At 37.7% G+C, this 14,001-nt stretch overlaps 1 protein-coding gene across 5 annotated transcripts in view; it reads left to right on the top strand.

Annotated features, from left to right (window-relative positions):
- MGAT5 (alpha-1,6-mannosylglycoprotein 6-beta-N-acetylglucosaminyltransferase) overlaps window positions 1–14,001 on the top strand; it is a 141,726-nt gene that overhangs the window by 49,013 nt on the left and 78,712 nt on the right. For all 5 annotated transcript variants that reach the window (XM_064156052.1, XM_064156033.1, XM_064156036.1 and 2 more), the window contains 2 exons: window positions 3,859–4,245; window positions 9,200–9,367. In XM_064156052.1, coding sequence (XP_064012122.1) covers window positions 4,008–4,245; window positions 9,200–9,367 — 406 coding nt within the window. In that variant the 5' untranslated portion in view covers window positions 3,859–4,007. The remainder of the gene's footprint in view (window positions 1–3,858; window positions 4,246–9,199; window positions 9,368–14,001) is intronic.

Here is a 14,001-nt window from a genome sequence, read left to right as displayed (position 1 = left end):
CCATTGCTCAGTTTCCCACAGTTCTGTGACCTCTGCTTTCAACCTGTGCCTGGAAATGTTTTCAAGGCCTTTGTCCTCTCATATCTAAGCTGTGTGCCATAACAAGAGGCACTTGATATCCAGTTGTGCATCACACAAGAACTTCCTCTAATAGTTTCAGAAGCATAAGAGGCTGGAAAATGGGCTTTGCACATTTGGTGTAGGAAAACAGTTGCATAAATCCTGATGCCTCTTTTTAGCAGCAACTATACTAGTTGTTCTGAGCCACTTCATACAAAAATACATATACATTGTTTGCTAGTCACAGAATATTAATTTTCTTCTGAGTTCATAGCAAGCTAATAATTAAATACTACTCAGTCTGCTGCTACTTTTATAGGTGCAAGACAGGTAAGATTTTATAACTGTGAAACCAGTGATGAATACTGTGTTTAACTAATGAACAGCTGAACCCTGACTATCCTGAGAACAGTGCTGTTCCAAGCTGACCCTAACTACCATTTCTTGTATATATACAGATTGGATAGAGAGCTTTAAGCCTTGTACATGTACATCCTTATAAAGAGACTTTGCTTAATCTCCTGTAGATTTATTTTTTTTAAGTGAAGTGGAATACATGATACGTGTTACCCAGATCTGTTCACATGAAAATTAAATGTTTGTACTCTATTTAAAAAAACCTAAAGTAAAGGCTTAAAATGCTGAGAAATGTGTCATGTGCATCGCTTATGTGTAGATCACTTTAGTATTGATTTACTTTCCTGGTAGGATTCTAATTAGAGGATTTTTGTTGTGATTACATAGGCATGATGATGTTGTTCTCTCTAACTAGTGACCAGCTCAGCAGAACTTTATTAAATATATAACAAACAAACAAAAAATCTTTTTAATGAGGCTATATGAAATACCAAAAGCACTTACACTATTACAATTCTTATGCCTGCGTAAATGGGTGCAAGGTTATCCCTTTTCTAAGAAAATATGTGAAGAGTAGAAGCAGTTCTATAGTAAATTGTTACATGTTTATCCCAAAGAATGTAAATGTTCTGTTTGAAAAAAACCACCAGTGTCTTGATTCAGTTACGGTGAGATTTTGACCGGTTAGAGTTGACTTTAAGGAAGAACATACCAAAGCCATTTGTTGTTGAAGGTCTTCTTGCCTTGTGTATCTTTCTCGCTTTCATTTTGCTTTTCACACTTGGAGTTCAGTTTTGGTACATTAGCTACTCTCAGTAAATCAGGAGGAATTATCTTCCTAAGGGTTTCACAAGCAACTTCACAACTGTGACATATCCATTTTCCAGAGGGGTGCTGGAATTATTTGAGGAGTTGTCTTAAAGTGAAACCACCTCTTTCCAAAGCTTAGCAAAAAAAGCCTTTCATTCTGTAGAGGCACAAACAAATATACAAATACGTGCTCACATATCCTCTGCAAATATGGCTTCCATTGTGTGTTTTTGAGGCTACACTAGGAAAGGGCATTAGGAGTTAACAGGATCAGCTCCTTTGAGGGCACTTAAAAGAGAAAGGGGGAATAAGGGAAATAGTCTACTACTCATAATTTGAGAGTTGCTTACTTGGTATGAGCAGCAGGCACGAAGTCCATGAGGGGTTTGGGGTTTTGGTGGCTTTATAGTTGGGCTGTTTCATGTTGTTGTAGCAGTTGAAGTAGTGTGGGCCTTTCTTCCATCTGTCAGTGAATTCTAATCCTTTCTTATGGCAAAACTTTAACATTTCCTGTCTACCTATCTACTGTTCTTGAGTGGATTTAAGGCAGTTTGTTTTTTTTTTTCTCTTGATAATCAGAAAAGAAAAGTCAACACCTGAATTTAAGTATATTATTTTCAAAGGTTAGACATGCACTGTTTATTAAAAATCATTTTTGTTTCTGCTCTAGAACTTTAAAAAGAAGACTGAAACTCTTGCAATTTTTTATTGCTGTTTTTAATGTTAATTATGTTCCTCTTTTTTTTTAATAGCTAGTAATAAAATATCTTTACACTTGTCTATTAAAACATCATGGTGATCGGTTTACTTTCTTCCACTTCACAAACAAGAGATAATTGGGAAAGAAATATTGACTTATAAAAACAGATTGTACTGCTGTGGAATACATAGTCAAGTGTTACTTCAAATTAGGCCACTGAGGAAGTTAATCTTGAATGCTTCAAATTTCTTTTTTAAATTAAGTGTTTTTAAACAGTGGCATTTTCTGTATTTTATCACACCAGAAATTGCAAGAGAATACTAGAACATTCAATTTTTAACAAAATAACAATACTGTACTTTTTAGTTGGCCCAAGAGTGTCCCAAGGCTACAGTTAAATAAGATGAAAGAAGTGAAACTTCCATCTGGCATTTCATGGAAAATTAAGTTAAGTTTATGGAGAACAGCATTAAACAGAGTTTTTAATTTTCTCTGTTAAGACTATTCATTTTCTTTATTGAGATATTTTAATGTTGAAAAAGTCAACTCGAGGGCTTCATAACCTTTTTCACTGTACTTACAATTCTTTTTTCTGCACCATTCCTCCTTTAAGCCAAAGATGGCTACAGATTGTTCTTCTAGCAACATAAATGCATGGTACAGTTGCTGCCTCGTCTGCTTTTAGTTTTTTATGTAATGCACATTCACTTCTGCAATCAATAGCAATCAATAATGCTAAATGCACACACAAAACAAGTTGGAAGCTAAGTGGTCCCAAGGTATTTCTGCCCCTCTGCAGAACTGCTGGTTCAACTGAAAGCAGAAGATCTAAAGGGAATTTTAACAAACAAGGAGCGCTGCTAGCAGTCCTCTGCGTAATTACCCTATTAAAACAGACTAACATCTGCACTATGTGCAGTTGCAGAATGGGAGGGGACATTATGTTCTCTAATCCTGTCTTGAAGGATTGTGAAGTTAAAATGATAACATTTTACCAAATCTGTGTTTTAATATGGTAGCTTACACTTAATTACATATTAATTACCTTTCTTCTCCATGGATTTTATGCTAAGGACCCTGCCTCTTGCTCGTATCAGAGAGTTTTTCTTAGCTTTGAATTATTTATGCCAGATTTGTCTTTGAGTTTACTATAATAAGATGATCCTATGGGGTCTTGAAGGCCATTATTACAATTCTTTTGCCTTAGCGTATGAAAAACTCTGAGAGTATTAGTTTTATATACAAAAGACATGTCACATTCATAATTACCTGTTTTGAATTTAGTGGTAAAGAGCAAACTTGGTTTTTAAGTAAAAACTATGTTTGGAAGAAGCCACACAGGAGATCATTTCAGCCTTCTGACAGCTTGCAGTGTAAGCCAGGAGAGTGTATTGGTTTAAATAATGTAGATTCCTTTTCCCCTCTTTACCCCTGAGGGAGTCTGATTTCCTGATCACCTATCTAGCCATATGCCATAGCTCTTGCCAGGAACTCTGAGGAGTGTCACTGCCAGCTAAAATTACTTGTTTTCTGAGAACTGAATTATGTTGAGAATTGCCTTAAATTGCTGCTCTGGCAACATCACAGAGTTCTGTGTACACACACGCATACACACAAAAAAATGTAAAAGCAACTTTACCTTGAAATTCAGCTTAGAAACTGCTTAAAGCATTGAATTTGGTCCAAATACTGAGAGGTGTTCTACACCTGCTCAGGCACATCACTCCCTCTTTGTTCTCTTTCCAGTGCTTTTCTCAGCTTCTTTGTGCTCTGGCTAGTACAGTACAATGTTGATACATACAAATTAAACATTTACAAAGAAAATGTTGTCTGCTCCTGTTTTGTACCAGTTAGAGTGAAGACCTAATTATAGCTAGTAAAAACTCGTAATCTGTTGTGGTAACTGCTTCTTTTCTTTCCTTTTGCAACAGGATGGAAGTAAAATACGGATACACATTGACTAAGGAGTTGGAATAAGACTGAGTCCTGCTCTGTGCTATTTATACCTGGACCATGGACTTGCTGTTTGACTTCATGCTTTAGGAATCTTTGTAGTGACTGTGTGAAGCTGTCAGAAATCATGGCATTCTCTCCATGGAAGCTGTCCTCTCAGAAACTTGGCTTTTTTCTGGTGACTTTTGGTTTCATTTGGGGAATGATGCTTCTGCATTTTACTATTCAGCAACAAACACAACATGAAAGCAGTTCAGTTCTGCGTGAGCAAATTTTGGATCTCAGCAAAAGATACATCAAAGCATTAGCTGAAGAAAATAAAAATGTGGTTGATGGGCCTTATGTTGGGACAGTGACAGCATATGGTAAGTGTGTTCTCTAGATCATGTGATAATCTAATTAAGTTTTTTTCTGGCCTGGCAATACATTTTCCTTCATAATGCTGCTTCTATTTCAAAATGCTGTGGATTTTCTGCACTACTGGAGAAAATAGTGTTCAGTTGTGAGTATGAAATGGGACAAATACTACATATCCAGTGACTTGGACATGAAGTTGTCTGCTAATTTTTATTACATCTGTGTAGTAGCTATATGTATTGTCTATCTCTGTTTATTTGTTAGAGTTTCATTTGAAAGCCTTTTGCAGTTTCCAAGAAATGTGGGAGGCTTTTCAGTGTCTGTGTAAATGATCTTAAAAATACCCTGTGGAAGTAGAACTTGCCTTACTGGTAAAGTAGACACTTGCTGTGTTTATTTCTTCATCTTTTCTATTTCAGTTATTTGTTCAATCAATTTACTTAATGTTTAAGTTTATCTGGCATAATCTTTTAGTTTAAGCTTAAATATATTCATCTCAGGGTAGAAAACTCCTTTGAGGAGTTTCAGTGTTTTGTTCAACAGTAAGTTTTAATGCTAACAATTCCATTGCTTTGTTGTAAAAATAACAAGACATCCTTATTCTGTAGCTTAAACTGATTTGTGACTGTATGTTGAACTGGACTGGCGCTGCAGTCTTGCAAAGCAACACAAGCTAAATAGAGTGATACTAGATCACTATATTAAAGACCTTCAAGCAATTAGAAGTCTGTAGAGAATTGTGTGTGTAGGCTTAAAACAAAGCCCTGTCTGCTCTAAAGCCATCATCAGTGTCCCATTTTCTTGTGAGGCTGCTTGAGGGTAGATGAATTGAAGAAGAAGAAGAAGAAGAAAAACCAAAACCAACAGCAATCTCAAACAACGTGCCTTGAGAAACTGAGGGATAACTGCATTAATATGTGCTCTAGCTAGGTGTAAAGGTACATGATATCCTTGAGCTAAGTTCCCCTGCAGCTTGTTGCCTCTGGCATTCATTTCCTGTTCCAAATCCCTCTGAGGAATATTGTTGATTTGCTGCCAAACAGTGGTCAGATTCTCTTGGAGAGAGATGCTGCATTTTAAAGCGGCTGAAATAACTTTGTAATGCTTCTGTGAAGGTAAAGCTAAGTTTCATGTGGAAATCTCAAGTTCTGTGGCTAAGAATAATTTGAAATGTAAAGACAAGTTTGGACAGATGTTTCTGAAAAAAAGAGTTTAGGATGCAAAACAATGGCAATGTATTTAGTTAAAAGATTAGAGGGCAAAGTGCTATGGTGAATGAGCATATTAAACACCCTATTTAAACAATACTTTATGCAACTGAGTAAGATAATTAATTTATAAGTTAGTTTTTGCCCTATTTGGCATACCAGATGATGTGTTAAGAGCAAACAATGAGGGTAACTGTTCGGAAGTAAACACGTTAATAACTAATGTTAATGAAAATTGGTAGAAGTCAATTCACTAGTTACAAAAATGAATGTTCTTGCTATTTACTCTTCTGATTTCTTTTAATCTCGTTCTCTGATTGTTCTTCATGAGCACAGTCATGATTTCTATGTTCAAGATTAAGTTTAAAGTTTGCTTGAATTGGCTGCTTTTGTTGACCCAAAAAGTTTTCAGTCATTCCTTAGTTGTGATTGCACAGCTCAGTAACTTTTTCACTCTTTCTTTCTAATGTATATTCCCCTGTCAGGTTAGGTGTATCAGATGCTCTCCTTTTAAAAGTTGTATTCCAAATATACACAGTGAGTGTTAGATTTTTATAGCAGCAAACAGCTGCTTTATAAAAATTACTGTGCATTTCTGCGTCTGCCTTCCCCTTCTCAAACTAGCCTTGAATTGGTGTGGTTTTTTGTGGGGGGTTTTGGGTGGTTTTTGGTTTTGGGTTTTTTTTTTTGTTGGTTTTGGGGGGGGGGGCTTGTGTGGGGGGTTATTTTGTTCTAATAAGCAGTCTCTCATATCAGTGTTTTAGTATCAGTATTAAAAGTAACAGTGTTTGGCCATTATTCTCTTGATGATCTGTGTGTATGCCTATATGTAAGCTATTTTGCTTCCTCATTGCATCCTGGGGCTTTTTGCTTGGTTTGATTTTTTTACTAATTCTTTTTTTTTTTTACTTCCTCTTGGTATACCATGATTTTATTCATGTTAAGTAGCTGCTCCATTCTTTACTTCCTTATACGCACTATACCATTAAGTGTCTCCTGGGACCCTCTTTAGAATAGTCCAGATCATTAATGCTTAAGATTCTATTTTTCTCACCTTTCAAAGACAAATGAAAATTCACAGTTATAAAATAAAAACATCCACTTTATGGTACTGTGGAATAAATATAACTTTCCTTTCACTTTCAAAAACAGTAATCATAAGCTTTCAAAAAGCAATAGCCTTTTCGTATTTACTTTCTTATTTGCACAAGAATTGGGTTGGTCATGGAGTAATCACAAAGGGAGCACAAAGTAAGTGTGGCAAAAATGCGACTGATGGAGACGCAAAGGAATCTCTTCAGATGTATGGAGAAATTTTCTATTAGAGCTTAGAAAGTTATTTGATTCTAAAGCTGTGGAAAGCAGAAAATATCTGTATGCACATGTAATTGTTTTATGTAATTAAATGGGGAAAATAATGTAAATTCATCATGCCAAATGCTTTAATCCTCAGACAAGAGTAAATGAACAAAGAACAATACTCCTTTCATCTTCTTTGGCTTGTTGCCACTGTAATTATAGAGGTTAGTCTGATAGTGGTTTATTTTTTTCCCCTCATGCTCATAGCTCTTTTAGCTTGTCCAACTGTCTGTGTTACTTCAAGAAAACTGAACAAATGAAAAGGGAAAGAAAAAAAAATACCAGAGAACTCTTTCTGGGTTGCCATTTGATATGCAAACTCTTGCTGTTGTTTGTTGCTTTCCTTGTGAAGGAAGTGCTGACCAGATAGGTAGAGGCTAACAAACTGAATAAGATGATGATCTTTGTTGTTTTGTTTTGTGATTGAAAGATTGAACTTAACCTTTTTTTTTATTTATTTTGCTAGTGCATAATCTTGTGGTGGTGAAAATTCAGGGACTAGCTTTTGTAATGGCTCAAAGCTGTCCATTTTGGGAGGGAGATTTTTGTTTCCAACTGACTGAGCATCTGACAAAGTGCTTCTCTGATAGTGCTTGAATATGGATTTAGGTTTAGATTCATTATTGCTCCAGCAGCTTCATGTAACTTGAACTATTATGAAGTATACAATTTTTTGTTCCTATGTGTGGTGTTCCCTGCCCCCCTCACACTTTGGAAATCACCCAGACTAGGCTCAGCCAGCTCTGGAAATTTGAATGATGCTTATATTTACATCTTAGCACAATATAGGAGCAGATATTTACAGTATATACATTTATATACAGAAATATACAAGGTAAAAGATAATACAAAAACACAAGACCCCTCCCAGAAACCTGAGTCCCCAGGAGGGTGTCGAGTTGGCCTCTCTTCTAGGCTGCGTGGGAGAGGGAGAGACACCAGGCTTACACCAAGGTGATGCATAATGGTCAATACGTTTATTGAAGCTAAGCATGATACCTATGTAGTGGAGTTCGGTAGAGGGGTGTGTACTTTGATAGGCTTACATAGGCAGAAATGGGCTGTCCACATGCACAGAGGGAGACCTGACCAACTACCCTACTTAATCCCCCTTTGCAACAATTTAGCCACATTGCTTGTTCTCAGGGCTGACCAGCATGCTCTCTTGCGCAGTTTAACTACAGATAGCAGCTTCTCTGCCAGCCTCCCAAGGCCACTCTTCTGCAGCTGTGCCTCCTTATCAGAATGACCTAAGTCAGTTCAGCTAGCCTACTCTCCTTATTTTCTCAGATTATTCAGTTCTGCTCAAACCCCAACAGGAGTGGCTCCCAACTGCCCTTCCACCTTCTCCCACTCCCCTACCTTACCCAAGACATTGCCTTGTGCCCCAGGGAAGAATGGAGGGTCAGCCAGGGGGTTAGGAAGCAAAATGGATTAATCAGAGAGACAGAGGTTGAGATTAGAGAGGAAAATGCATTCCACAGCCAAGACAAGGAGCGACTTTCTTATCTATGTTTGGATTCTTGTTCTTATACATCTCATCAAGCCTATGAGTGAAGTAGACATCATCATTGTTTCTCTTTCACAGCCTGTAATCTAGTTCTTCTCACCAAAACATTCTAGCTAGCTTCAAACTAGCACACTATGTGTGTATGTGTAAAGGCACACACTTCACCCTTACTACCATAAGATATTTCACAGAATCAGAGAAACATCTAGTTTGGAAAAGACCCTCAGGATCACCAAGTCCAACCTATAACTGTATTCTACAAGATTCACCTTGAACCATATCCCTAAGCACCACATCCAAATGACCCTTAAACACATCCAGGGTGGGTGACTCAACCACCTCCCTGAGCAGCCCATTCCAGTGCCTGACCATTCTCTCTCTGAAAAACTTTTTCCTAATGTCCAACCTGAACCTACCCAACCTCAGCTTGAGGCATTCCCCCTTCCGTGAGAAGGGACCAGCAGAGCCTCTCCTCTACCCTTCAGGTAGTTGTAAACAGAAACGAGGTCTCCCCTCAGCCTCCTCTTACTCAAACAAAACAGACCCAGCTCTCTCAGTTGCTTCTTAGAAGATTTATTCTCTACGCCCTTCACCAGCTTTATTGCCCTCCTGTGGACCCACTCCAGCACCTCCACATCTCTCTTGATTGGATTTGCAGTGTGCTTTATAAAAAAAACAGACCAGCCCCATGTCCAGAGAAACATATTTGAGGCTGAACAAAGTAGGGAACTTTAGTTCACAGAACTGCTAATGACAAAGATTTGCACTGAGAAAGTGTCTATATATAGTGTCTATATATATTCCAGTCTCATTCTTCTATCTATTTTTTTATTCTGTCTGACAATGTGCATTGCATTATTAAGCAATTTAAATTTTTGTTTGTAGATTTGAAGAAGACACTTGCAGTCTTGTTGGATAATATCTTGCAACGTATTGGGAAGCTAGAGTCCAAGGTGGAAAATCTTGTACTTAATGGAACAGGAGCAAACTCTACCAACAGTACTACCACTCCTGCTCCCAGCTTAGGAGCAGCTGAAAAGCTTAATGTAGCAGGTAAGTATGGTAGTTCTTTAAAATGTATATTGACTTTAACCTGTATTTTGCTTTCTTGACCGTTTTCAGTTAATTTTCAGTGTAAGATATTTGGAACATTTTAGAAAGGAAATTCAGATTCTAAACTGTGTCAGTGGTAATCTTCACTCCAGTGCTTTCTAGCAGATGCACGTTAGAACAATGAAACTGGGCAGACATTTTCTCTCCAATCCTAATTACTTGGGTTGCTATGAATCTTCTCTGCATTTCTACCATATGCACTTTTTTGGTTATTGACTGAAAGAAAACATTTCTTATCATATTATTGGTTATGATTTTGAAATGTCCTTCCCTACTCTGCTGAAGAGTTCATATGGTTTGACACATAAGAGATGACCTACTCATTACCTTCAGCTTAAAAAAAGATGTTTTAAAATGTCATTTCAAGTCATTAGTTTTGTCTGAAGTGAATGCTGTGTTCACTGTTGTTGCAACTTTTCCAAGCATTTGAATCATACTGTAGACTGCCTTGCTTGCTTCTTCACCAGCACATCTTGGTTGCTTGGTTGCTTTAGTGTTTTCTAGCTGTGAACATAGCAGGTTTATACTGCCTCATCTATTAACCCTCATTTTTATTTCTACTAAGTCAAAGCAGGTACTGGCTGCCTTAATGCCTAATTCTTTGCAGTCCCAAAAAGGAAGCATAGTAGGAATTTGGGCACCTTGTTAAACAGGTGCTCCCAAGTCTTGCCTGTGCTTGTATTTTCTTTAAAAATAAGCACTTCTGTTGAAAGTGTGTTACCCTCTTAAATTTGTCAAAGCAGAAACAGATGCTACCTTTGGTAAGGTGACACCACTGAGAGGAAGTCTGGGAGAGTATGTACAAGTGGTTAGCTGAGTACAGTGTACCAGCAGAGCTGCTGTGTCAGCTGCTCTGTCCTAACCACATTAGTCTGTATCAGGACATTAAAGGCATATTATCTCTAGGTGAGACAAACCTTTGTGTCTCTTTTGCTACATGTATGTGACTATAAGCATATTTTATTAACAGCCCCTTTGCATGTGTGATTTACTACTGCTAGCCTTGTGGTACCTTTCCCCCCCCCTTCCTACGTCTGTTGTCTCGAATAGACTGAAGGTAGGTTAGAACCCCCCTTCCTGTGTCTGTTGTCTCAGATAGACTGAAGGTAGGTTAGAAATAAGCTACTGAAAAGCTATAGCACTTAGAGAACTGATAGAGTGAGCCATGTTGCTACAAGAAGGAAGGCAACACAAGACCTTAATTGAAAGATCTTCCACTTAAATGGAAAGTGACTTAGCATAGTGCTCCTGTATTTTCTGGGCTATATATAAAAACATCCTTGTGTATTTTCTTTTTCTAGCTGGTCAAACAGGAAACTTGATGCTGTTATCTCAAAAGAGTTGCAGATAATTGCAAGAAGCACACTCATGCTGTTGTTTACACATTTGCAGGCAGAGGATCATTGTTCTTACCTGGCTAGGAAATGTCTCTCATCGCTTCTTAGGGTGAATTGAATTCTGTTTGTTATTCTTGGAGTTGGCTAGATTTGCAGTATTAGTACTTAGGAGCAGTATTTAAGGAGCTTGGTAGTTTTCAGTTTCTGGTGTTTACGTAGCTTTTTGCTGCCTGAGCTGTGCTCTGTGGCAGAGAGCATTATTTGTCTTATTAGAGCTTCAGTTTTTTACCTTTGACTCTTGTTACACTTTTAAAATAGCTGAACCAACTCTGTTAAACAGCAACAACAGTTTCTTAAGGTTTGATTATTGTTCTATGCCTGTTTGGATAATGGTACTGTTTGAGTATCTTCAGCCTGGGTGGTTCCAATAGGTAGAACAGATCTTGAAGGTAATCCTAGTGTGAAAGTGCCCACTATTCATCCACTTGAAGCAATCAATGGAAGTTCATCTGATCAAAGGCAGCCAAATGGACATGGGAAACTTGCTCCTACTTCTGTCTTCATAGCAGTTCCCTGACAGTAGCAAACTCTGGAAGCCATATGATTCCAGTAAAATCACATTATAAGTATCTTCTGTGTTAGGAAGGAGTTGTTCAGAAAATACTCTAGGTGAGTAAACATTGTGATTCTGGTACCAGCTGCAGTATTGGCTTTGTCTGTACTATTTCAACAGCATCCTTTTTTATTGTGCTAGAGAAGTTGAGACAATCCAAAAATTGTTGTAGGCAAGGCATTTTATTGTCAAATAGTTTGTCATTTACTGAAGCTGAAACATATATGTATACAAATACACATGATGCTTCCTTTGTTTTCTTTATAATACTTTATTCAACTGTTACACTATGAAGTGATCACAGAAGGCAAACATGTTAGAATTGCCTTTTTTTCCTCTATCAGCTGTAATATTTTATGCTGACTTCAGACAAATTCATGTCAGCTATTGCTAGCAATTTCACTTTGTCTGGATATCTATACTATTTATGGAACATCCTATTATCATATTTAATATTTTTAGTATTTTTTAAGTCTTCTTAATTTTTTTCAGATATTTTTTCTTTTTTTCCCTCAATGTTGCTTCTTAAAACTTGTAGTAAATTAAGCATTTTATAGCCTATCATTACGTGACTTTGTCCCTCCCCAGGTATCCCATAGTGCCTTCATATACTGGAAAGCTGCTCTAATGTCTCCTGAGAGCCTTCTCCAGGCTGAACAACCCCAACTCACAGCCTGTCCTTGTAGGAGAGATGTTCCAACCCTCTCATAGTTTTTATGGTCCTCCTCTAGATCTATGCTAACAGTTGCATATCTTTCTTGTGTTGAGGGCTTCAGAGTTGGATGTAGTCTCCAGATGGGAGAGTGGAGTAGAGGGGAAGAACTATGTCCCTTAACCTGCTGGACATGCATCTTCTGATGCAGCCCAGGATATGGCTGGCTTTCTGGGCTGCAAGTGCACTTCTCTGGCTCGTGTTGAACTTTCATCAACCAGCACCCCCAAGTCCATCTCCTCAGCAGTGCTCTCTGTTCATTTTCTGCCCAGCCTGGATTTGTGCTTGGGATTGCCCTAACCTAGGCACAGGACCTTGCTCTTGACTTTATTGAACTTCATGAGGTCAGCATTGATCCACCTTTCCATCCTATCACAGTCCCTCTGGATGGCATCCCTTCCCTCCAGTGTGTTGACTGCACATCACAGCTTCTTGTTGGTCAAAAGAAGCTTTGAGCCACTTCCACAAATAACACCACAGATAAATTTAAAGATGCCATTTTGGAGGTCATTAGATGGAAATTGGAATAATGAAACCTTGGCACTTTTAAGCATAGCTCGGCAGTGATGGTGTCAACATTTCTCCTTGCAAAGCCTCTATGCAAGTAGAATTTTCTTTTATTAGGGACCTTGCTCTATTCAGAAAGCAGTTCTAAGAACAGCATCCATATGCCACAGGTAGAGAGGATAATGTGGTTTAATTCCAGGGTCAAGTTTCATCTTTCATCTGACATTAGTAAACACAGCTGACCATGACTCAGATGTAAAGATTGCAGTATTATTTTCTGTGACATTAAGGACACTGACAATAGGAACAAAAAAATTCCACTCCTCTCTACCTTTTCTTAGGAATACTTAGAGAATTAGCATTTATGAGTGTTTGCTTCAGTTCACGTTTACATTTGTTTTAGCTTAGCCTAGGTAGGAGTTTGAACATGCAATTTGTGAGATAGACATTATTTGGTACAGAGCCCACGACTTTTTCTTTCTGTAGAATAGACTCCTTATTACCATACTGAATCATGAGATATGTTGGTATTTGGAGATTAGCTAGTGTAACTAAAACATATTCTTTGACCAAGATTTATAATTGTACTTCAGGCAGGCATGCAAACTTCTTAAGACTATGACTCAGTGCTTAAAATTTAGAGGCCATTCCACCTCTGGCTGTCAAACATGGTGAAGAACTAAGGCAGCAGTGGTGAAATCTGCAATGAAAAATACCACCCTATAGTGACGTGTTGAGTTTTTGACATATAAAATAACCAGAAGAAAATCCATCTGGATTATGCTCATTCATAGTAAGAAAGTGATAACAGTTGGTAGGAGAAAATTTTGGGCATTTATCAAGGATTTAATTCAGTTATCTGAAGTAGGTGAACTAAAAATCTTGCTTGATTAATTTTTAAGTTTCTGTTTAGAGATGGGAAATTGCTCTCTTCCTTTTTAGACTCTCAGAAAACTGATACTGTTAATTTATATGTAGACTACATTGTGTATTCATATCCTTAGTAATTTTAGGTTTTGTGGTTGTAACTTGGTTTCTTCCTCTGATCGCTAAAGCAAACTCAAGTGCAAAACAGCTTTTCTGAGTTGTGTGAAAGAGCATGAGCTCTTAGTATCATGAATATCTTTAATCCTGATCCCAAAAGAGTTGAAGATAGGACTTCTGGTAGGGAGTGAGACTGCATAGTTTAAGTTAAAAAGCAAAGCCATGGAGTGCCTTGGGTAGCTCATGTGGTAGGTTAGATGTTGGTTTTTTCCCTCTTTAGATGCATGTGTAAAGTCAGGCATACTTTTATTTTTCTTCTTACCTCCTCAAAACCATCAAACAATCCAATTTTTCTGATACTGGTAATTTTCAACTGCCTTTTCAGAACCTCCATTTAGTTTATGAAAGAGTGACTTGTTAA

Source organism: Pogoniulus pusillus, chromosome 2, assembly GCF_015220805.1.
Source record: "Pogoniulus pusillus isolate bPogPus1 chromosome 2, bPogPus1.pri, whole genome shotgun sequence".
Classification (NCBI taxonomy): domain Eukaryota; kingdom Metazoa; phylum Chordata; class Aves; order Piciformes; family Lybiidae; genus Pogoniulus; species Pogoniulus pusillus.
This window is presented reverse-complemented; position numbering and strand designations above follow the sequence as displayed.